Genomic DNA, 21,356 nt, shown 5'->3' on the forward strand with positions numbered 1-21,356 from the left:
GGGTTGTGACACTAAATACATACCTATTTCCCTGGCTCAGTTGATAAAGGAGGAGAACCTTGTGGCTTAGTGGTTAACACAACTCCCTAAGATGTAATACAGCAGAGATTCAAATCCCAATAAGGGTATGGCTAGCTGATGAGAGCTAAATAGCTTGAAATAGATCTATACTAGTCTCCCTTTATTTATTTATCAGCACAAATACAACATATATATATATATATATATATATATATATATATATATATATATATGTGTGTGTGTGTGTGTGTGTGTGTGTGTGTGTGTGTGTGTTTTTATTTGTGCTGATAAATAAATAAAGGAAGACTAGTATAGATCTATTTCAAGCTATTTAGCTCTCATCAGCTAGCCATACCCTTGCTGGGAATCGAACCTGTGCTCTGCAGGGAGTTAACCATTTGAGCTACAGAGAACGACTCCTTTTATCATATATATATATATATATATATATATATATATATATATATATATATATATATATATATATATATATATATATATATATATATATATATATATACACTTAAAGTCACAACCCCTGGTATGCCCAAGTATGGGAGGAAGGTCACACTTCCACTCTCTGTCATTAGGCTCGTCACAAGAGTCCATCCAGACAGAAACCCAATATTTTTTACTGTTGCCTTTTTTGTTACATTTGTTATATTTATGCTGATAAATAAATAAAGGGAGACTAGTATAGATTCCCAAACTTGGGTATGGCTAGCTGATGAGACCTAAATAGCTTGAAATAGATCTATACTAGTCTCCCTTTATTTATTTATCAGCATAAATATAACATATATATATATATATATATATATATATATATATATATATATATATATATATATATATATATATATATATATATATATATATATATATATATATAAAAACAAAGGCAACAGTAAAAATATTGGGTTTCTGTCGTGATGGACTCTTGTGACGAGCCGAATGACAGATGATGGAAGCAGTTAGCTTCCTCCCATAATTGGGGCATACCAGGGGTTGTGACACTATATATATGTATGTATGTATGTATGTATGTATGTATGTATTTGTGCTGATAAATAAATAAAGGGAGACTGGAATAGATCTATTTCAAGCTATTTAGCTCCCATGAAGTAGCCATACCCTTACTGGGATTTGAACCAGGTATGGCGCAAATACAACAAAATGTAACAAAAAGGCAACAGTAAAAATATTGGGTTTCTGCCTGGATGGTCTCTTGTGACGAGCCGAAGGACAGAGAATGGAAGTAGTGATCTTCCTCCCATATTTGGGCATACCGGGGGTTGTAAAAAAAAAAATCTAATATATATATATATATATATATATATATATATATATATATATATATATATTTCAAGCTATTTAGCTCTCATCAGCTAGCCATACCCTAACTGGGATTAGAACCTGTGCTGTATTACATCTTAGGGAGTTGTGTTAACCACTAAGCCACAAGGTTCTCCTCCTTTATCAACTGAGCCAGGGAAATAGGTCACCACCCTATTTTTTTCTTTTCTTTTCCCCCTCCCTCCCTCCCTTCTCTGCTTCCTCCCTTCCTCCTCTCCTTTCCCTTTCCTTCCTCCCTTGCCCCCCTTTCTATAAGAGGCGAGCTCTCCTCGTGGTGTATAAAGACCCCCCCTCCTCTCCTCCGGCGCAGAGCCGTTGCCCCTTTAAGAGGCGGCCTCGGGGCTTCCTTGTATCTCTTCCTAATCCCTCGCTTCCTCCCGGGCGTTCCGTCCCTTTGATCCGCGGCGGAGGGGCGATGCGGCGCTGGGGGGCCTCGCTGGCGCCCTTGGCGGGCTCGCTGGCGCTGGGGCTGGGCTTGGGCGCCGCCTGGGCCGGGGGGCAGCGCCGGGGGTCGCCGGAGGGGCTGCTGGCGCGGCTGCCCGTCGTGCCGGTGGCGGCGGCCTCCTCCTCCTCCTCTTCCTCCTTGGCGGTGGGCCGGGGCGGCGGGAGCGGCGAGCTGGCCAAGTACGGCCTGCCGGGGCTGTCGCAGCTGCGGAGCCGCGACTCCTACGTGCTGTGCTACGACCCGCGAGCCCGGAGCGCCCTGTGGGTGGTGGAGCGGCTGGACGCGGCGGGCCTCCGCGGCTCCTCCGAGCGCGCCGCCTGCGACTTCCGCGAGGACGACTCCGTCCACCCCTACCACCGCGCCAGCAACGCGGACTACCGGGGCAGCGGCTTCGACCGGGGCCACCTGGCCGCCGCCGCCAACCACAAGTGGAGCCAGAAGGCCATGGGGGACACCTTCTACCTCAGCAACGTCGCCCCCCAGGTCAGCCGCCGGGCCCGAACCCCCAATTCCCCCCCCCCCCCACACACACCGGTTCTGGGAGCGGGGCTCGGGGGGGGGGGTGTCATGGGACGGAAACTCACTTTAACAATGGCCTGCTGGGGCAGGGGGGTGGGCTAGATGACCTTCAGGTACCTTCCAGCTCTGAATTGCTGTGCTCTTTCAAGGGGTCCTCTGGAGCTGCGTCCAGGGCCAAGTTTGGGGTCCTCCCTCCCTCTTTCTTTTCTTTCTCTCTCTTCCCTCCCTTTTTTCTTCCATCCCTTTCTTTTTCCCATCCCTCCCTCTTTATTTTTCTTTCTCTCATCCCTTTCTTTCTTTCTTTCTCCATTCCCTCCCTTTTTTCTCCCATCCCTTCCTTTCTTTCTCTCTCCCTTCCCTCTTTTTTCTCCCATCCCTCCCTCCCTTTCTTTTTCTTTTCTTCCTTCCCTTTTTTCTCCCATCCTTTTCTTTCTCTCTCCCTTCCCTCCCTTTTTTCTCCCATCCCTCCCTCCCTCCCTCTTTTTCTTCCTTCCTTCCCTTTTTTCTCCCATCCCTTTCTTTCTTTCTCTTTCTCCCTTCCCTCCCTTTTTTCTCCCATCCCTCCCTCCCTCCCTTTCTTTTCTTCCTTCCTTCCCGTTTTTCTCCCATCCCTTTCTTTCTCTCTCCCTTCCCTCTTTTTTCTCCCATCCCTCCCTCACTTCCTTTCTCTTTTTCTTTCCTTCTCATTCATTTCATTCATTCCTCCCTTTTATCTCCCTTCCCTCCCTCCTTCTTTCTCTCTCTCTCTCTTGATCACGTGACCCCATGGAGTCCGAAATGGTCATCAGTGTGAAAAATGATCGTGTCACTTTTTTTTCAGTGCTGCTGTAACTTTGGTTCACTAAACAAATGGTTATAAGCCGAGGACTTCCTGTACTGTTGAATGTTTTTAACATTTTACCTCCCTCGCACCTTCTGTCTAACCTGGTGGTTTTGACTCCCTAGAATCCTCATTTAAATCAAAACGCCTGGAATAATTTGGAAAAGTATTCTCGCAGTTTAACGAAGACTCACCAGAATGTTTATGTCTGCACCGGCCCACTTTTCCTACCCAGGTAACCTGTTCCTCAGTTTCCCCTTTCCATCCTGCAGCCATCCCACCTGTCCCGGGATCCGAGGGAAAAGGCACTGTTTAAAAAAAAGTTATTTTGGATTCTTGCCATGAATTTGACCAAAAGATCCAAGCAGATCTTAAAGCAACGCCTCTGGTTGCCATGGCATAGAAAAATGTTTTGGGGTGCAGACGAAAACTCTGTATTTCTGCACAGCCTGTGGCAAACTCTGACCAGACTCCTTTTATTGGCCGAATGTCATTGCACAATATTTATCCAATGCCATTAAAACATGGTGGTTGTATCATGTATTATTTCTTTTTTGAAACTTACTATATGTGTAAAGGCAAAGGGATGTGGTGGCTAAGACGCTGAGCTTGTTGATCGAAAAGGGTGGCAGTTTGAATCCCTAGCGCTGCGTAACAGAGTGAGCTCCCGTGACTCGTCCCAGCTTGTGCCAATTTAGCAGTTCGAAAGTATGTAAAATGCAAGTAGAAAAATAAAGACCACCTTTGGTGGGAAGGGAACAGCCTTCCATGCGCCTTTGGCGTTGAGTCATGCCGGCCACATGACCACGGAGACGTCTTTGGACAGCGCTGGCTCTTGGGCTCTGAAACGGAGATGAGCACCGCCCCCTAGAGTCAGGAACGACTAGCACAGTTGTGCGAGGGGAACCTTTACCTTTATATGTGTAAAACAAAGTTGTCAACTATAAGGAGTGGTGTTCATAAACAATTAAAAAGACCATTAATCTCAAATTGAAAATCTGAAAGGTCTTTAATCTTAAAAAAAGAATGAGAAATTTGTAGAAAATTTGTTTTGTTGTTATATGTAAAAAAACAAAACCCTGTATTTTATAAACACTTGGGAGTTAACTTCTCTTGAGGAAACCAAACTAATCCCATTTGGGTTCTTGATAATGCAAATCCATGCGGTGAGGACTAGAAACTTGTAGAGGTGGTTTATAAGGGCCGTTCTCTCCGCAGGATGGAGCCAGATGGGAAGATGTACGTGAAGTACCAAGTCATCGGCCGGAATCACGTGGCCGTCCCCACCCACTTCTTCAAGGTGCTGATCTTGGAAAAACCCCGGGGAGAAGTGGAGTTGCAATCCTACGTCATGCCCAACGCCCCCGTAGACGAGAACGTCCCCCTGGAACGCTTCCTGGTCCCCATCGAGAGCATCGAGAGGTCATCGGGCCTCCTCTTCGTCCCCAACATCATGAAAAAGACCACCAGGTTGAAAGCCATCACGGCTGGGAGCGCGGCCTGAGGACCACTGCAGAGACCGGCTGGGAGTGGCGTCGGAATAGAAATAGTTCTCGCTTTGCGGCCACGACTGAGCCCGAAAATCTCTGCCGCTAAGCGAGTCAGTTGTTCAGTGCGCTTGGCCCCCCCCCCTTCTGCGACTTTCCCCACCCTCGTGGTTAAGCGAGGTGTTGCCATGGTTAGGGCAGTCACGGGGTTGTTAATCTGGATTCCCGTGGATTTCGCTGGTCAGACGGCCGCAAGAGGGGATCGCATAAATTGCGACCGTCATAAATGTGAGTCAGCTGCCAAGCCTCTGGATTTTGATCACGTGACCGTGGGGAGTGCTGCGATGGTCGTTAAGTGGGTAAAACGGTCATTGGGGAAGAGCATTTAGTTTCTTTTAGAAACCCTAAGAATTTTTTCTTTTAAGGATTTCTTCAGTTGCAGGGAAATTTTTGGTGGGGGGGTGGGATAATGGGCAAGGTTAGAGGGGTGCACTGCCTCACCTCAGGGAAAACAAGAAGCTGTTTTTTCTTTGCCCAAACTCAGGTTGAGGGTTGCATTTTGAGGCAGGGAGAAATAATCGATACCTTCCAGATCTGTTTTGCACAATAAAACACGACAAATTGCTCGGAGACGGTCCTGGAATTTCGTTTCCCAAAACCAGCTGATCTCTGAAACTCCTGCCTTGTGTCGTGGAAGCACAGTCCTCGGATTATGACTACAACTGGGACTTGTGGGGTGGGGGGAACGAGGACAGCCCCCTTCTCCCATTTATTTCTGCCATGTAAATAGAAAAGAATAGAATATGGAATGAATAGGCTAGACTAGAGCAGTGTTTCTCAACCTTGGCAACTTGAAGATGTCTGGACTTCAACTCCCAGAATTCCCCAGCCAGCATTCGCTGGCTGGGGAATTCTGGGAGTTGAAGTCCAGGCATCTTCAAGTTGCCAAGGTTGAGAAACACTGGACTAGAGTAAGGAATAGAATAAGAGGAGAATTCTTTTATTGGCCAAGTGTGATTGGAGACACAAGGAATTTTGTCTTTGTGCCGATGCTTTCAGTGTACATAAAAAGACAAGATGCATTCATCAAGAATCATAAGGTACAACATTTAATGACAGTCACAGGGTGCAAATAAGCAATCGGGAAACAATATAAATCGTAAGGATGCAAGCAAAAAATGTTACAGTCCTACCGTCATAAGTGGGAGGAGATGGGGGGGATAGGAAGGATGGGAAGATTAATAGTAATACTAATGCAGCCTTAGTAAATAGCTTGACAGTGGGGAGGGAATTATTTGTTTAGCAGAGTGATGGCGTTCGGGGGAAAAACTGTTCCTGTGTCTAGTTGTCTTGGTGTGCAGGGCCCTATAGCTGTAAATAATCCTTTAAAAACATTTCTTCTCACCGACGGAGAGGATGGAGCAGCCTCCCTTCCTCCAGCTTCAACTGCAGTTTCTGGTTTGAGGGAGGGGGGTTGCGGTTTCCCCCCGTTGTTATAAATAACTTTAAAAGCACACCAACATGAATCAAATGGCGGTGTGGCCCCCCCACTTTTTGAAGGGAAAGGAGCTGCAGAATGCTGGGAGGTGAAGGCCACACCTTGTCGAGTTGCCCAGTTTAAGAACTTTGTTCTATGATCCGTCTTGAACCCCATGGGTTCATGGGGGCCACCATCTCGACACCCCCTCCCAGGGTGCCCCAGCGGGTCCCTTTAGGCAGCTCGACCGGCCCTCGTGCATTTGCTCCCCGCCCAAGGGATGATTCGAACCCGTAGCAAAAACAGCCTTGCTTCTGTTTCTTCTCATTTGCCCCACCACCATCCATGGGGGAGAGTGGGGGGGCTCACTCACAGCTCCCACTTTGTCCTTTCTTAGCCGCTGCGTCAATCTTGGGCCTCAGAGCCGAGAGAGAGACCAGGAGGGCTTCCTATGAAGACGAGAAAGATCTGAAATCAGCCGCAGGATTAAAAGGATCTCTTCTCTCTCCTATAATCTATCAGGCCTGCGGCCCTCTTTTCTTTTGGGTCTCTGGCCTGACACACTTTATTATTCGATTATGCATTTTCTATGGTGGGAAAATGGGAGGGGGGATTGTACGGAGTTAGATGCTATGTAGCCATAACAACATTCTTTCCTAGAAAGCCAAAGTCATCCTTTGTCTCTGCACCTGATCGGAACTGGATGGGTGGAAGCTGCCAGCGTGGCAGGGGGAGATTGGACCGTGGGATGGATTCGTGGGGGTAAGATCTTGAAATTTCAAGCGGGTAAGGAAGCTTTCAGATTCCCCACCCAGTTGCCTGGCGGGCCACAACACAACCCTGGCTTACCTCCGTCCTGATGGTGCGGCTTCCTTGCCCCGGACAGGTGTTCAAATACAAATCGAACAAGGTACCAGGGTCGCTGACATCCAGGTTGGGATCCGCATCCACTCCCGTTTCAAGGCCCTGCACACCGCCGAAGATGATTAAAGCATGACTGCCAGGAAGAGAGAAGGAGAGAAGGAGTCACAGGGAGGCTTGTCTCCAGCTCCTACAGGGCAGAGACAGAATCTAAGAGGGACCTTGGAGGTCTTCTAGTCCGAGGTGGCGCAGTGGTTAAATGCAGCACTGCAGGCTACTTCAGCTGACTGCAGTTCTGCAGTTCGGCGGTTCTAATCTCACCGGCTCAAGGTTGACTCAGCCTTCCATCCTTCCGAGGTGGGTAAAATGAGGACCTGGATTGTTGTTGGGGTCAATATGCTGACTCTGTAAACCGCTTAGAGAGGGCTGAAAGCCCTATGAAGCGGTATATAAGTCTAACTGCTATAACCCCCTGCTCAAATCAGGAAACCTTCTGGACAAATGGCTCTCCCAAAAGTTCCAGCGTTGGCACATCCACAACTCCTGGAGGGAAGCTTAACTGTTCTCACCGTCAGGAAATGTCTCCTTAATTACAGGTTGCTTCTCTCCTTGATTAGCTTCCCTCCATTGCTTCTCGTCCTACCCTCTGGTGCTTTGGGAAATTTAAGTTGACCCCCACTCTTCTCCGTGGCAGCCCCTCAAATATTGGAAGACCACTATCATGTCTCTCCTAGTAATCTTCCTCTTTAGACGTTCCTAATTCTTGCAACCGTTTTAGCATAAAGCATAACGCAGGAAATTCACTGTGGCTACCTGAAGGCAGGTAGAGTGGCTTCATCTATGGAGGATCCACGCTCCGAGGTTCCAATGGAGAGATCGTAGCCGTCCTTGAACGGGGATTCAGCAAAGACAGCACCTGGTTAAGGAAGAAAGACCACTTTTGAAAATAATAGTTTATACTCTTGATATTCCCAAGGCAGAAGACATTCCACCCCCTCAAAATTTGAATGCATGGCACTTCCGTGTCAACCATAAATAAATATAAACAAGTCACTTTTGCCCTGGGAGCCCACTCACGCAAATAGCAGATAACAAAACCTGAAACAGAATAAAACCCCTTACTATATTATAGTCCTCGACATGTGACCATCATGGAGCCTCTCCTGTCACCTCTGATGTCTTTTGTGGCCGTTATAAAATTAACACTACAGTTGTTAAAGCAAATTGTGTGATTGTTAAGGGAAGAAATGTGCAGTTTTGCTGAAGATCAGAAGTAAGGTAAAGGCTCCCTCGCACATCTGTGTGCCAGTCGTTCCCGACTCTAGGGGGCGATGGTGCTCATCTCCGTTTCAAAGCCGAAGAGCCAGCACTGTCCGAAGACGTCTCGGTGGTCATGTGGCCGGCATGACTCGACACCAAAGGCGCATATAACACTGTTCCCTTCCCACCAAAGGTGGTCCCTATTTTTCTACTTGCATTTTTTACGTGCTTTCGAACTGCTAGGTTGGCAGAAGCTGGGATGAGTCACGGGAGCCCATCATAAAATACAGTCATGCGAATGGAACTCGTCGGCCAATAGTTACAAACACAACTATTTTGTGAAGTACTCAAAATCGGGTCCCATAACTATAAATCTTGGTTGTAAATCTCCTTTTTCAAGTTGGTCCAAATTAAATGACCAGTCAAGGACTATCCGTACTCATTTGGCTGGACAATAATCTTAGATCATTTAGGACAGGGGTAGTCAACCTTTTTATACCTACCGCCCACTTTTGTATCTCTGTTAGTAGTAAAATTTTCTAAGCGCCCACCGGCTCCACAGTAATGGTGGTTTATACAGTAGGGAAGTAACTTTATAAAATTTATAAAGCAGAGTTACAGCAAACCCCTCTACCGCCCACCATGAAAGCTGGAACTAGTGGGCGGTAGGGACCAGGTTGACTATGACTACCACTGATCGATCTATCGATCTATCGATCTATCTATCATCTCTATCTATCTATCTCTATCTATCTAGATTATATATGTGTGTGTGTAAATATGTGTGTGTGTGTATCTCTATATCTATCTCTCTATCATCTATATCTATCTATCTATCTATCTATCTATCTATCTATCTATCTATCTACCTACCTACCTACCTACCTACCTACCTACCTACCTACCTATCATCTCTATCTATCTCTCTATATCTATCTCTCTATCTCTCTATCATCTATATCTATATCATCTATCTATCTATCTATCTATCTATCTATCTATCTATCTATCTATCTACCTACCTACCTACCTACCTACCTACCTACCTACCTACCTACCTACCTACCTATCTATCATCTCTATCTATCTCTCTATATCTATCTCTCTATCATCTATATCTATATCATCTATCTATCTATCTATCTATCTATCTATCTATCTATCTATCTATCTATCTACCTACCTACCTACCTACCTACCTACCTACCTACCTACCTACCTATCTATCATCTCTATCTATCTCTCTATATCTATCTCTCTATCTCTCTATCATCTATATCTATATCATCTATCTATCTATCTATCTATCTATCTATCTATCTATCTATCTATCTATCTATCTATCTATCTATCTATCTACCTACCTACCTACCTACCTACCTACCTACCTACCTACCTACCTACCTACCTACCTATCTATCATCTCTATCTATCTCTCTATATCTATCTCTCTATCTCTCTATCATCTATATCTATATCATCTATCTATCTATCTATCTATCTATCTATCTATCTATCTATCTATCTATCTATCTATCTATCTATCATCTATCTATCCATCCATCCATCTCAGGGGTAGTCAACCTTTTTATACCTACTGCCCACTTTTGTATCTCTATTAGTAAAATTTTCTAACCGCCCACCGGTTCCACAGTAATGGTGATTTATAAAGTAGGGAAGTAACTTTACTTTATAAAATTTATAAAGCAGAGTTACAGCAAACCCCTCTACCGCCCACCATGAAAGCTGGAACTAGTGGGCGGTAGGGACCAGGTTGACTATGACTACCACTGATCGATCTATCGATCTATCGATCTATCTATCATCTCTATCTATCTATCTCTATCTATCTAGATTATATATGTGTGTGTGTAAATATGTGTGTGTGTGTATCTCTATATCTATCTCTCTATCATCTATATCTATCTATCTATCTATCTATCTATCTATCTACCTACCTACCTACCTACCTACCTACCTACCTACCTACCTATCATCTCTATCTATCTCTCTATATCTATCTCTCTATCTCTCTATCATCTATATCTATATCATCTATCTATCTATCTATCTATCTATCTATCTATCTATCTATCTATCTATCTATCTATCTATCTACCTACCTACCTACCTACCTACCTACCTACCTACCTACCTACCTACCTACCTATCTATCATCTCTATCTATCTCTCTATATCTATCTCTCTATCATCTATATCTATATCATCTATCTATCTATCTATCTATCTATCTATCTATCTATCTATCTATCTATCTATCTATCTATCTATCTATCTATCTACCTACCTACCTACCTACCTACCTACCTACCTACCTACCTACCTACCTATCTATCATCTCTATCTATCTCTCTATATCTATCTCTCTATCTCTCTATCATCTATATCTATATCATCTATCTATCTATCTATCTATCTATCTATCTATCTATCTATCTATCTATCTATCTATCTACCTACCTACCTACCTACCTACCTACCTACCTACCTACCTACCTACCTATCTATCATCTCTATCTATCTCTCTATATCTATCTCTCTATCTCTCTATCATCTATATCTATATCATCTATCTATCTATCTATCTATCTATCTATCTATCTATCTATCTATCTATCTATCTATCTATCATCTATCTATCCATCCATCCATCTCAGGGGTAGTCAACCTTTTTATACCTACTGCCCACTTTTGTATCTCTATTAGTAAAATTTTCTAACCGCCCACCGGTTCCACAGTAATGGTGATTTATAAAGTAGGGAAGTAACTTTACTTTATAAAATTTATAAAGCAGAGTTACAGCAAACCCCTCTACCGCCCACCATGAAAGCTGGAACGCCCACTAGTGGGCGGTAGGGACCAGGTTGATTACCACTGATTTAGGATATTCCTGTTCCCCCCCCCCCCCACTTTGTTTTGTCCAGTCTTGGGCAGAACATAAAAAAAACCCCAAACTGAATTATGTTTAAGACAGCAAAACTTGGTGACTTCAACCTGCGCTTTTTTGCAGCTTTTCTGAGTTCACATGCAAAATACTAAGGCAATTTGTAGGAAAAAATCGCATAAAATTGGCTGTGAGCTTCATTGACAAAGAAGGAATAAAAGAAGGGATAAAGGACAAAGAAGGAAATTTGTTTACAACATGCATTTTTTACATACTGTATTCTCAGAAATCTCCCCTAAAAGGATCCTTTGGCATTCAGTTCCTTTTTCCCTGTTCCCAGCTCTGGGTAAAGGTTTTACTGAGAGAGAAAAAGTTCACGTAGGCTTACTCAGACACGAAGCCAGTCGGACGCTGTAGCCCCAGTAAAGGCCAGAGACGGTGCGGGGACTTTGTGACGATACGACAACACCCTTCTGCGTTTTGCTCTCTGAAAGAGAAAGGAATCAGGGCCGGTCAGAAGTTTTGATTTGAGTTTCTAAGCCGAGACGAGGACTTAGCAATAGCAGTTAGCAGTTAGACTTATATACCGCTTCATAGGGCTTTCTCTAAGCGGTTTACAGAGTCAGCATATTGCCCCCAACAACAATCCGGGTCCTCATTTTACCCACCTCGGAAGGATGGAAGGCTGAGTCAACCCTGAGCCGGTGAGATTAGAACCGCGGAACTGCAGATAGCAGTCAGCTGAAGTGGCCTGCAGTGCTGCACCCTAACCACTGCGCCACCTCGGCTCGACTTGTCGAACCGTACCTGCGTTCTGCTTTTCATCCAGGCGCACGGTGACGCGAAGGCCGGCTTCCAATTGTTTGTCTATCTGGACCTCCTGCAGGAAAACACCACCAGCATGGAGCATCAGTTGGTCTGGGCACAGCAGTCAAGCCAACTGGTCTGTCTCTCTGTCCATCCATCCTTCCATCCATATGTGTTTGTGTCTGTCTCTCTCTCTCTACCTTTCTCCCCATAAAGGTAAAGGTTGCACTCGGACATCTTTGCTAGTCGTTCACGATTCTAGGTGCTCATCTCCGTTTCAAAGCCGAAGAGCCAGCGCTGTCCGAAGACGTCTCCGTGGTCATGTGGCTGGCATGACTCAATGCCAAAGGCACACGGAACGCTGTTCCCACCAAAGGTGGTTCCTATTTTTCTACTTGCATTTTTTAATGTGCTTTCGAACTGCTAGGTTGGCAGAAGCTGGGACGAGTCACGGGAGCTCCCTCCGTTACGCGGCGCTAGGGATTCGAACTGCCGACCTTTCTGATCAACAAGCTCAGCGTCTTAGCTACTGAACCACCGCGTCCCTATCTGTGGTCAATCATCTCTCTCCGTGTCATCTCTCTCCCTTCCTCCATCTGTCCATCCATGTCACCTGCCTGTCTGTCAAACCAGCCAACCAATCAGCCCATAAGCTCCTCCCACTCGGCCAGCCATTGGCCGAGCAGCTGCCCCGTCACAGAATGTTCCCCATTCATCTCAAGGGAGGGCCGAGAAGACGGACAGGACGGCCAGTGCTCAGTTACTCTGACCCAGTTCAGCCTCCATGAATTACCTTCCGCATCCCACAGTTGACGAAAGACCCTCGGCCAGGCCTGGTGGGCCGGGCCAGAACGACCCCTTCCCGATATTCCGACTCTTCGTCCATTCGGACATGGTGTGGGCTGTCCAGAGGATTCAGGAGCCCTGAAATGATCCATGCAACAGATTTTAAACATTAGAAAGACATTTCTATGAAATAAAGGCAATTTCTCACACAAATAATCCTCAACCTATAACCACGACAGAGCCCCAAATTTTGGGGGGTAAGATCTGTTGTGATGTGAATTTTCCCCATTTTACGACCTTCCTTGCCACAGTCGTTAAGTGAATTACTGCCGTTGTTAAAGTGAGTAACACGGTTGTTAAATGAACCTGGCTTCCCAATTGGCTTTGCTTGTCCAATGGTCGCAAAAGGGGACGACATGATCCCCGGGACACTGCGACCGTCATAAATACGAACCAGTGGTCAAATGTCCGAATGTAAATCCCATGATCATGGATGACTGCTGCGACAGTTGTTAAGTGTGAAAAATGGTCATAAGCCACTTAACCTAGGAGCCACTTAGGAGCCGAGGTGGCGCAGTGGTTAAATGCAGCACTGCAGGCTACTTCAGCTGACTGCAGTTCTGCAGTTCGGCTGTTCAAATCTCACCGGCTCAGGGTTGACTCAGCCTTCCATCCTTCCGAGGTGGGTGAAATGAGGACCCGGATTGTTGTTGGGGGCAATATGCTGACTCTGTAAAGCGCTTAGAGAGGGCTGAAAGCCCTAGGAAGCGGTATATAAGTCTAACTGCTATTGCTATTTTCAGATGTAACTTTGAACAGCCACTGTGAACTGTTGTAAGTCGAGGACTAGCCACGCAGGCTTTGTATAGTTTTCTTCGTTTTAACACTGTAAGCCGCCTCCGATTACCGAGGTTGGCAGCCAAATAAATCCAAGAAAGAAAGAAATAAACCCCGCAGCTCCATGATCCTGTTTTATGCCAGCCGGGGAATTCTGGGAGCTGAAGTCCACACATCTTTTGGGCAACGCTAAATGAGGCAAAAGGGAATCCGGGACTTACCAGCAAACTGCAGGTCCTGGTGCTTGGGGAAAAAAGACTTCCTGAGGTACCTGTGCAAGAAAGAAGAGCACAGAAGGCCTGTCACTTTCTTTAAGGCAACCGTGCAGGTGGAGCCAATGCCAGGTTGAGCTGTTAGCGATGCCCCTGGCGCTTCCTTGGCTCAGTAAAAGGCAAACGGGAGGCTCGGCAGCCAAAGAGAGAAAGAAAGCGGGAAGGAAACAGAGAGGCAAGGAAGAAATTAAGATACATTTAGATAGATAGATGATAGATAGATGGATGGATGGATAGATAGATAGATGATAGATAGATAGATGGATGGATAGATTAGATAGATAGATAGATAGATAGATAGATAGATAGATAGATAGATAGATAGATAGATAGATAGCTGGATAGATAGATAGATAGATAGATAGATAGATAGATAGATAGATAGATAGATAGATAGATAGATGATAGATAGATAGATAGATAGATAGATAGATAGATAGATAGATAGATAGATAGATGGATAGATTAGATAGATAGATTAGATGGATGGATGGATGGATAGATGATAGATACATATAGATTATAGATCGATAGATTATAGATAGATATAGCTTATAGATATACATACACATATATATATACATATGTATTAAGTATATATTATGTATTATGTAACAACCCCTGGTATGCCCAAATATGGGAGGAAACATACTGCTTCCTTTCTCTGTCTATCGGCTCACCCCAGGAGACTTAATTTATTTATCAGCACAAAGGCAATACATATGTGTGTGTGTGTGTGTGTGTGTGTGTGTGTGAGAGAGAGAGAGAGAGTATGTGTATGTATGTATGTATGTATGTATGTATGTATGTATGTATGTGGAGAATCAAAGGAGGAAGGATTAGGAATGTTCACTGCTTTCAGTTCTTATAAAAATAATAATAAACGTGAGATATAAATACATGGATGGATGAAATGAGATAGATATAGATAAATAGTTTAGATAGATAGATATAGATAAACCTGCCATCCTGGGCCCAACCTTGGGGGGGGGGGGCAGGCTCTGCCTGTCACAAGCCAGGACAAAGGGTGAGTGATGGAGGAGTAACCCCTCCTTAAAAAACCTTGGTTCAGCCGGCCCGGCTGGTAGCACCTCGTAAGGGCCCCTTCCCAGGGTTACGGGAGAAGACGGTCAACGGGTTTGGAAGGCGGAAGGGGGCTCTATGCCCCAACGGCAGATCAAGCGGCAGAGCCATCGTCTGGGAGAAGGGAAACTCCGATTACAAACCTCCACTGCCTTGTGGCTGCATCCATTACTGTAAAAGGCTTCCGGAGTCAACCTCCAGGCAAAATCCGGAGCCGGAGTCCCGGAAGCAGTTCGTGACTGTGTGCAACCATGTTGTGGTAACTCCTGCAACGCAGCTGGGACTCATCGTATCGGCTCTGCCGCTCCACTGGGCTATTTCAGCCACGTGGAGAGGGGGGATCTGCTTCTTGGGTAACAGCCTATCCTCCATATTAATCTTCCCAGGCCTCGTTCTCTGGAGAGGACACTCCAGCTTTGCATACAGCATTGAAAGATGCTCGTTCGTCAGGCTGAGGCCATCCTGGAACCCGTGAAATCTGGGGGCTGAGCATGGGACAGAACGTATCCGCCCTCCATGTGGAAGGGATTGCCACTCCCGAATTGGGCTTTTTAGCCACACCAGATGCCGCTCTAGGACCTCTTTCCAGAGCACGAGGCCATCGTCTTTGGAGACGGAAGGATGCCAACGCAAGATCAGACAGACAGACAGACAGACAGAGTAAGCAAGCTAAAAGGCCAAAGGTCATGACTGCACCTTCTTCTGACCCGTTTTGAACCGGACAGCCTTGGCAAAATGACTTACTGTGGGCACTCCAGGTACTGAAGGATCCGGGCTAGCTGCACGCAGGCCTGGCCTTTGCCCTTGACCCCCTGGAACTCGCCTTCGATGGTCCTGAAAGGCAAGCGGCGAAAGTCACCCCGAGGGCCCTGTTTTGTAAAAATGCCGCTTCTCCGCCCAAAAGTGGCTTGAGAGGAAGAAAAAAAAACCGTCGTGCCAACGCAGAGCCTGACTTTTGCGCCACTCCGCACAAAACGGGGCAGATCAGAATGAAAAGTGAGGCCACAAACTTACTTGGAATTTTCTCCTTGTTCGTCAAAGACCACAATTTCGTCCACGCAGAAGATGACGCAGGCTCGGGCTATTTGTCCGGCTAGATACGTCCTCAGTTCAGGAGACTGGGCATTACTTAGAATGGAGCCAGGGACAGCCACGCTGACTGTGTAGTTCCGCCCTGGGAAAGAAAGGGAGAAGTTAGGAAAAAGCAATTCCACTCACCCCCCCCCCCAAAAAAAAGCATTCCTTCCATCCCTCCTTCCTCTTTCTCCCTCCTTCCTTCTCTTTTGCCCTCCTCCTATTTTCCCCACAACAACCACTTTCTGAGGTGGGTTGGGCTGAGAAGACACACTGACCCCAAATCACCCAGCTGGCTTTCGTCCCAAACCGGGATTAGAACTCTGTTTTCTGGTGATTGCACCAAGTCACCCTGTCAGTTTTCATGCTGAAGATGGGACTAGAACTCACCGTCTCCTGGCTTCTGGGCCAGCAGCTTTATCAGTGCCCTAAACGGACTCTTTTTATTTAATCTAATATGGCTGTATTAATTCAGTTTCTGATTTTTGGGCTGTTGATCAAGAAAAGGAGAAACCAGCAAAAGGAAAACAAGCCTAATTAGGATTAACCCTCAATCCACCATGCAAATGAAAATACACTCAACCACTCAAGAGCCAAGGTGGCGCAGTGGTTAGGGTGCAGTACTGCAGGCCACTTCAGCTGACTGTTATCTGCAGTTCGGCGGTTCTAATCTCACCGGCTCAAGGTTGACTCAGCCTTCCATCCTTCCGAGGTGGGTGAAATGAGGACCCAGACTATGGGGGCGATATGCTGACTCTGTAAACCGCTTAGAGAGGGCTGAAAGCCCTATGAAGCGGTAGATAAGTCTAACTGCTATTGCTATTGCTCTTGGCCCAAGCTGTCTGTCTGAACCCAACCTTTCTCGTTCTAGTCCGATGCCCATAACAGTTTTCCTACCTTTTTCCTCCGTTGGCTTTGCTGCTTCTCTCTCTCTCTCCATCAGCTCTCGGGCTTTCTCCTTCTCCAGCTTCTTCAACAGTTTTGTCTCTTTCCATTTTTTCTTCTCTTCTTTTTCTGGAACAGAAAGAGGAAATTCGGACGGAGAAGAAATGGGCCCTCAGCAAACTCACCCACGATGGTTCACCCACCCTGGTTTAGGGAAAGGGTTCTTGTGCCAACCCAGCCCATCATAGTTTATCCATTAAACCACAGCTAGATAAACCATGGCTTGGTGCAATGGGCTGATCTAGCCATCAATTCAAATACTAATCTCCTTTCAAATTAGATAAAATTAAGGTAAATTGGTTCTAGTTTTGACTGGGTTAGTGTGGGCTGAAATTTGTCTGGATCCAACCAATGGTATTTTATTGAACAAGCCATAGTAAAGCTACCTGTGTGTGTAAACCAGGTGTAGAATTGGATAACAGAATTGGACAATCAGATCTGGCACATTTCCCAACCTTTTATCGTATAATTTAAAAGGAAAAATTCACTTATTCATAGTTTTGGGCTCTAAAGATTCTAACCTTCTAGTTTTATTACACAAACGTTATATAGAACTTGTTAGCTCTTTTTAAAAAAATATCTTTTAAAGATCAGATCTTACTTTGTTGCTTCCATTTGCGCCAATCAACCTTTTCTTCTTTTCCCTAGAAAATTAGTGCAGAGGCTCGGTCAGTTTGGAAGACTAGCAAACCCAAGTTTCCCAATTGTTCCCCTTATTCTGTTGCCCAAATGCTTCTGGTAACCCCGCCACAACAGAGCTGCCTCTTCTTAGCTGGCTTCCCAAGTATGGAAAGCATGGAAAGATTTATTATATTTCTTACTGATCTCTTGTTTACCATCTGAAGCCCTTCGAAATCCCTGTTTTGCTAATCTCCCTGTAAAACCTGAAGCCTTCCCACACACACCCGTCTTTCAAGATGGGTTGGCAAAACATGCTAAACCCAGGTTAAAAGAGCAAAACTATCAAATAATAAAAGTGGGGTAAAAATAATAAATAAATAAAAGGGAGGGAGGGAAGGAAGAAAGGAGGTAAGAGAAGAGAGGAAGGGAGGAGGAATGTTATAAATAGATTAGATACATAGACAAACAGACAGATATGGAGATGATAGATGATAGATAGATGATAAATAGATAGATAGATTAGATGATAGATTAGATGATAGATAGATAGGTAGGTAGGTAGGTAGGTAGGTAGAGATAGATAGATGATAGATAGATAGATAGATAGATAGATAGATAGATAGATAGATAGATAGATAGATAGAAAGGTAGAAAGGTAGGTAGGTAGGTAGGTAGGTAGGTAGAGATAGATAGATGATAGATAGATAGACAGATTATATATATATATATATATATATATATATATATATAGAGAGAGAGAGAGAGAGAGAGAGAGAGAGAGAGGTGGGTAGGTAGGTAGGTAGGTAGGTAGGTAGAGATAGATAGATGATGATAGATGATAGATAGATAGATAGATAGATAGATAGATAGATAGATAGATAGATAGATAGATAGATAGAGATAGATGATAGATAGATGATAGATAGATGGAAAGGTAGGTAGGTAGGTAGAGATAGATGATAGGTAGATAGATAGATAGATAGATAGATAGATAGATAGAGATAGATAGATAGATAGATAGATAGATAGATAGATAGATAGATAGAAAGGTAGGTGGGTGGGTGGGTAGGTAGGTAGGTAGGTAAGTAGGTAGGTAGAGATAGATAGATGATAGAGATAGATTAGATGATAGATAGATAGATAGGGAGGGAGGGAGGGAGGGAGAGGGAGGGGTAGGTAGGTAGGTAGGTAGGTAGAGATAGATAGATAGATAGAGATAGATAGATAGATAGATAGATAGATAGATAGATAGATAGATGATAGATAGATAGATGATAGATAGATGATAGATAGATGGAAAGGTAGGTAGGTAGGTAGAGAGATGATAGATAGATAGATAGATAGATAGATAGATAGATAGATAGATAGATAGATAGATAGATAGATATAGATAGAAAGGTAGGTGGGTGGGTGGGTAGGTAAGTAGGTAGGTAGAGATAGATAGATGATAGAGATAGATTAGATGATAGATAGATAGATAGGGAGGGAGGGAGGGAGAGGGAGGGGTAGGTAGGTAGGTAGGTAGGTAGAGATAGATATAGATAGATAGATAGATAGATAGATAGATAGATAGATAGATAGATAGATAGATAGATGATAGAAAGATGATAGATATAGATAGATAGATAGATAGATAGATAGATAGATAGATAGATAGATAGATAGATAGATAGAGAGATGATAGAGAGATGATAGATAGATAGATAGATAGATAGATAGATAGATAGAGAGATGATAGAGAGATGATAGATATAGATAGATAGAGAGATAGATAGATAGATAGATAGAGAGATGATAGAGAGATGATAGATAGATAGATAGATAGATAGATAGATAGATAGATAGATAGATGATAGAGAGATGATAGATATAGATAGATAGATAGATAGATAGATAGATAGATAGAGAGATGATAGAGAGATGATAGATAGATAGATAGATAGATAGATAGATAGATAGAGAGATGATAGAGAGATGATAGATATAGATAGATAGATAGATAGATAGATAGAGAGATGATAGAGAGATGATATAGATAGATAGATAGATAGAGAGAGAGAGAGAGAGATAGATAGATAGAGAGATGATAGATAGATAGATAGATATAGATAGATAGATAGATAGATAACTAGCCTCTCAAGGCTAGTAAAGTTTTGCCAATCAATGCATCAATCAAATCCATCAATCAAATCAAATCAATCAATCAGAATCCATTTTTACAATTTCTCAGCCAAAAGGATTCAAACGCCGGCGGGAATCTCTTTCGCTCAGCACCACCGCGTAGAGCCTCCCTGCCCAGCAGCAGTCTACCAGCCCCGAGAGCTCCCCCTCCCGCCCCCGTTAACGCGCCCCCCACGTGCACCTCCCGAACGCGCTTCGCCCCGCCGCGCTCCGCCATGTTGCAGCCAGCCAATCCCGGGCCCTGCAACTACCGGAAGCGGCCCTGATTGGGTGGAGCGGGAAGGAGCCCTAGATTGCTGAAAATATAGAGTGGGCCATCCGGCTGCATAGATGGGAGTTAGCGAGGTTGAATTTCCTTACTTCTCTATTTTCTTTCTCTCTCTCGTTTTATCTATTTCTTTCCTCTTCCTTTATTCCCTCCTTTCTTTTCCTCCTCCCTCTATTCTTTCTTTTTCTTTCTCTCTCTCGCTTTATCTATTTCTTTCCTCTTCCTTTTTCTTTTCCTTTATTCCCTCCTTTCTTTTCCTCCTCCCTCTATTCTTTCTTTTTCTTTCTCTCTCGTTTTATCTATTTCTTTCCTACTCCTTTTTCTTTTCCTTTATTCCCTCCTTTCTTTTCCTCCTCCCTCTATTCTTTCTTTTTCTTTCTCTCTCTCGCTTTATCTATTTCTTTCCTCCTCCTTTTTCTTTTCCTTTATTCCCTCCTTTCTTTTCCTCCTCCCTCTATTCTTTTCCTTTTTCTCTCTCTCGCTTTATCTATTTCTTTCCTCCTCCTTTTTCTTTTCCTTTATTCCCTCCTTTCTTTTCCTCCTCCCTCTATTGTTCTTTCTTTTCCTTTTTCTCTCTCTCGCTTTCTTTTTCTTTCCTCTTCCTTTTTCTTTTCCTTTATTCCTTCCTTTCTTTTCCTCCTCCCTTGTTCTCTCCCATCTTTTCCTTTCTCCTTTCCTTTCTTTCTTCTCCCTCCCTCCCCACTCCCTCTCTTTCTTTTTTGGTGTCCCTGTAGGTTTTAAGGCAGTTTTTGTGTTTTTCTTCTGCTTGTGTGTTTTTTTTTAAAAAAACCTCTTAAGCTATTTGGGGAGGAGAGGAAATGTTCCTTTTTTATTCAATAAAAGAAACACTTAAAATGAGGGGGGGGGAACCCCTAATGGTTCTCTTACTTTGCATTTTTGTGAAGCAAAGACTAACCCTTGACAATAACTCCAAGTAACATTTTCAAGTTACCTGGGCAGGATATTGCAACCTCAGGTTTAAAAACGTGCCCAATGTGTATGCGCCAAGAGTGTTCAAACGTCCAGGTTCAAACGTCTAGGTTCAAGCAACCTCCTAACCACGCATGGTGGTGTGAACCTGGCTGAAACTATTCGGGTAGAGTTTGACCTAGCGCATCATCACAGAACCCTTGCAAAGTTGTTCAGGTAACCAGGAAAGGTGAGCATCGCCTCTTCCGTCAATGCATCCAAGCAATGCTGGCTATTGTGGTCTGGCAGAGAACCACTGCAGGTTAAAATTGATCGTGGGAATGAGAGGGAAGCCCAACTTCCCGAACTGTTGCTTGAGTTTTACGGTCCCTTCCAGACAGTGGTGGGATTCAAAATTTTAT

General features: G+C 44.3%; 2 protein-coding genes across 2 annotated transcripts; one reads left to right on the top strand and one right to left on the bottom strand.

The window, feature by feature from the left end:
* The first annotated feature begins 1,725 nt into the window (after window positions 1–1,725).
* LOC116519657 (endonuclease G, mitochondrial-like) lies at window positions 1,726–5,278 on the top strand. Its single transcript, XM_032233658.1, has 3 exons — window positions 1,726–2,305; window positions 3,287–3,396; window positions 4,380–5,278. Exons 1-3 carry the CDS (start codon window positions 1,793–1,795, stop codon window positions 4,663–4,665), a joined length of 909 nt encoding a protein of 302 aa, XP_032089549.1. The 5' UTR covers window positions 1,726–1,792; the 3' UTR covers window positions 4,666–5,278.
* A 657-nt stretch (window positions 5,279–5,935) lies between these two features.
* On the bottom strand, window positions 5,936–19,996 carry SPOUT1 (SPOUT domain containing methyltransferase 1). Its single transcript, XM_032232397.1, has 12 exons — window positions 19,939–19,996; window positions 17,557–17,599; window positions 16,908–17,024; window positions 15,951–16,110; window positions 15,681–15,770; window positions 13,803–13,852; window positions 12,752–12,882; window positions 11,959–12,031; window positions 11,540–11,638; window positions 7,800–7,902; window positions 6,975–7,122; window positions 5,936–6,574 (listed from the first exon to the last, which is right to left on the bottom strand). The coding sequence occupies exons 1-12, from the start codon at window positions 19,972–19,974 to the stop codon at window positions 6,491–6,493; spliced, it is 1,134 nt and encodes a 377-aa protein (XP_032088288.1). The 5' UTR covers window positions 19,975–19,996; the 3' UTR covers window positions 5,936–6,490.
* Window positions 19,997–21,356: the final 1,360 nt, after the last annotated feature.

This window comes from Thamnophis elegans, chromosome 16 (genome assembly GCF_009769535.1).
Source record: "Thamnophis elegans isolate rThaEle1 chromosome 16, rThaEle1.pri, whole genome shotgun sequence".
Taxonomy (NCBI): Eukaryota; Metazoa; Chordata; class Lepidosauria; order Squamata; family Colubridae; genus Thamnophis; species Thamnophis elegans.